General features: G+C 36.7%; 1 protein-coding gene across 1 annotated transcript in view; it reads left to right on the forward strand.

Annotated features, from left to right (window-relative positions):
* LOC106511527 (peripherin-2) overlaps window positions 1-1127 on the forward strand; it is a gene marked incomplete at its 5' end in the record, with an annotated part of 3490 nt that extends 2363 nt beyond the window's left edge. Inside the window, 1 exon segment of the mRNA XM_014000285.1 lies at window positions 403-1127. Coding sequence (XP_013855739.1) covers window positions 403-606 — 204 coding nt within the window.
* Window positions 1128-2830: the final 1703 nt, after the last annotated feature.

Here is a 2830-nt window from a genome sequence, read left to right on the forward strand (position 1 = left end):
TTTTAGTAACAGACATATTTACATGTAAATCCTTTTTTCTACAGAAACATGTCAGGGTGTGTTTGGCAGACTGAGTAATAATGTGGGAAAAAACAATAAACTGTTTTTTCCACACTTGTTCAGCTAATAAGGAACTAACTATTGATAAATATGTGACTGATCATCACTTTAAAACTGACCCAACTATTTCTTTAATAATGAGGTCCTCATTACAGACATTTTGTGCAAACTAATAATCCACTAATGTACTCCTGAAGACCACGATCCTTTTGGTTGATTTTTTGTAATTAAAATTATTTTTAYATTGTGGTGGGGTTGTCACCTAGAGAGAATAATTCTTGCATTTGGTTGTCCTTCTTGRTTTTTAGTACCAGGTTGTGTTAAAACCTCCTCCCTCCGCAGGGTTCTGTCCTGGTGAGCTTGCGCTTCCTGCAGACGGCCATGGAAGCAGTGGCAGGGAAGGAAAACACCGAGATCGAGACAGAAGGGTACCTGCTGGAGAAGGGGGTGAAAGAAACCATCATGGAGTACGTCAACCCCATGCTGAAGTTCCTCCTGCTCAAAAACCAGGTCCAAGAAGGAGAGGCTGCCCCCGCTACCGCCTGAACYTCCCACCATGTACACACCTGTAAATAGTTTTTACAAAGAGAGCTATATTATTTTCATTYACAAAGGGGGACACAATGAGGACACTTCTGTGAATTTGACAAAATTAGGTGTAGGATTTTCATTGTGAATATCACGGATAAGATTAACTATAATGTCCTCAATGAAATTCTACTGTGGTATCCTCATTAACAAAGAAATGGTCAACTGGAGACATTTYATTGTTTATTTTTTTATTTTATTTTTCCTGTTATGTACTGTACATGAACAGTTAATCTGTCATTGTTACCCAAAAACATCCTTAACCACTTTATTACTTCTAAAAATGAACATTGTTTTTCTTTTTTTGCAATAAAATCATCCCTGTTCACCCAGAGAAAAGGAAACATTTAATAAGGCAGTGTATGAAAATGTGATTTATGGTTTTAAGAAAACTAAAAAGTGAGGTGACCATAGAGAGACGTGATGCTCAACACAACTATAACATCATTGATGATTTAATAAAATTTGGAGTTACTGAATATCTGGGGTGAAGTGCCTAATTTTATGTTTTCTGATGTAAAAGAAACAAACAAACGTGAAAATATAACACCTTCCATTACAAATTATTCACAATGCTTCTTCCTCCTTGCCTCTCTCTCTCCTCCCTGTCAGTGAATAAAATTGGATTAAGCAGATTGATTAAGTGATGTCAGTAATGCTGTTAAAGCTGTCAAGTGTGTCCTCTGTTCTGCCTCCTTTGTTAAAGCTGCTAAACACATTTGCTGCTGTAATCCCCATCCTGCTGCTCTTGCTTTTCCACACCTGTGTCAGGTGGATGTAAGGTGCACAAAGGCTTTGACTTCTTATTTATTAATTTTCTCCAACAAAATAGTGTTGTGGCAGATTAAAATATTACTTGCAGCATTCATTTCTAACTGCAAGAGTTTTCATTAATTAATTAGAAATTTGTTTATGGTTAAGTCACAGAGAAGATTAATGGCAAACACTGATGTCTGACTGGTTATTTCCTATTTTGCAGTCTAAATGTAAGACTTTATTTGCCTCTTTGAAGGTTCATTCTCTAGTGGGCTTGCTACCCAACAAAACATTTGCTTAATATGTAAATTATGTAATCTGAACTTTTATGTACTTGTTTGTTTGTTTTTTAAAGATGCAGAGTCCAGTGTTATCATTGCATTTTGTCCTACTAAAATTGTATTTATTAGACACTGTTTGGACTTGTGAAGTTAAATTTAACAAATACTTTTTATTTGTATTTAACTATAAGGAAATCACTTTATTAGTTTATACAGTTTGACAGTTTGGAAATGTCCATTTGGGTTTGATTTGATTTATGTAGTTAATTTACCTGTGTGTAGGTAAGCTGTATTTGTAGAAAAATCTACAAAGACCTACACAAAAACAAAGGGCAAAAAGGAAAAAAGAAAGAAAGAAAAGAAATATACATTTTAAAAATAATTATAATACAATAGTTTTCTGATTACAGGAATGGTATTTTTGGGATTACAGCGGTGATGACGTCTTAATTAAGTGACGAATCGACTGATGAATCGACTGCGCGCGTTCCGWCGTTCCAATTAATTTTTGAGATCCAACTCTTTTGATTTTGAATCACTTTGCAAATCATATAGCCCAATATTAACCTAATATCGAACGTGATGTCTATAATTTCTACATTGAGACACATTATTAGGCGTTTCATCCACAAATACGTGCATTGCAATGATCATAATACTTTCATTTGCTCAGTGTCGCGTTATGAAGGAACGGGTTCAAAAGAATCGATTCGTTCAGCGACAGAACACCAGCTGCCCGGAAAGCTAGTTCCAGGCTAGCGGCTAGCCATGGAACGGGTTCAAAAGAATCGATTCGTTCAGCGACAGAACACCAGCTGCCCGGAAAGCTAGTTCCAGGCTAGCGGCTAGCCATGGAACGGGTTCAAAAGAATCGATTCGTTCAGCGACAGAACACCAGCTGCCCGGAAAGCTAGTTCCAGCCTAGCAGCTAGCCGTGGCTAAGAAAACACCTCCACAGTGAGATGCTGACTAACTAATGTGTTTAACATCTTTTATAAAATCACCAGGATTCCATCCTAAGGAAAAACAGCAAGTGGAAGGATATTTATCGTAATTTTACAGGTGCGTGAACAGAATATACACTTTCCTTCTTTCAAAAGCTTCTGTATTGTGAGAAAACGCTGAAAGTTAGTTGATATGGGCCA

Source organism: Austrofundulus limnaeus, unplaced genomic scaffold, assembly GCF_001266775.1.
Source record: "Austrofundulus limnaeus strain Quisiro unplaced genomic scaffold, Austrofundulus_limnaeus-1.0 Scaffold2893, whole genome shotgun sequence".
Classification (NCBI taxonomy): Eukaryota; Metazoa; Chordata; class Actinopteri; order Cyprinodontiformes; family Rivulidae; genus Austrofundulus; species Austrofundulus limnaeus.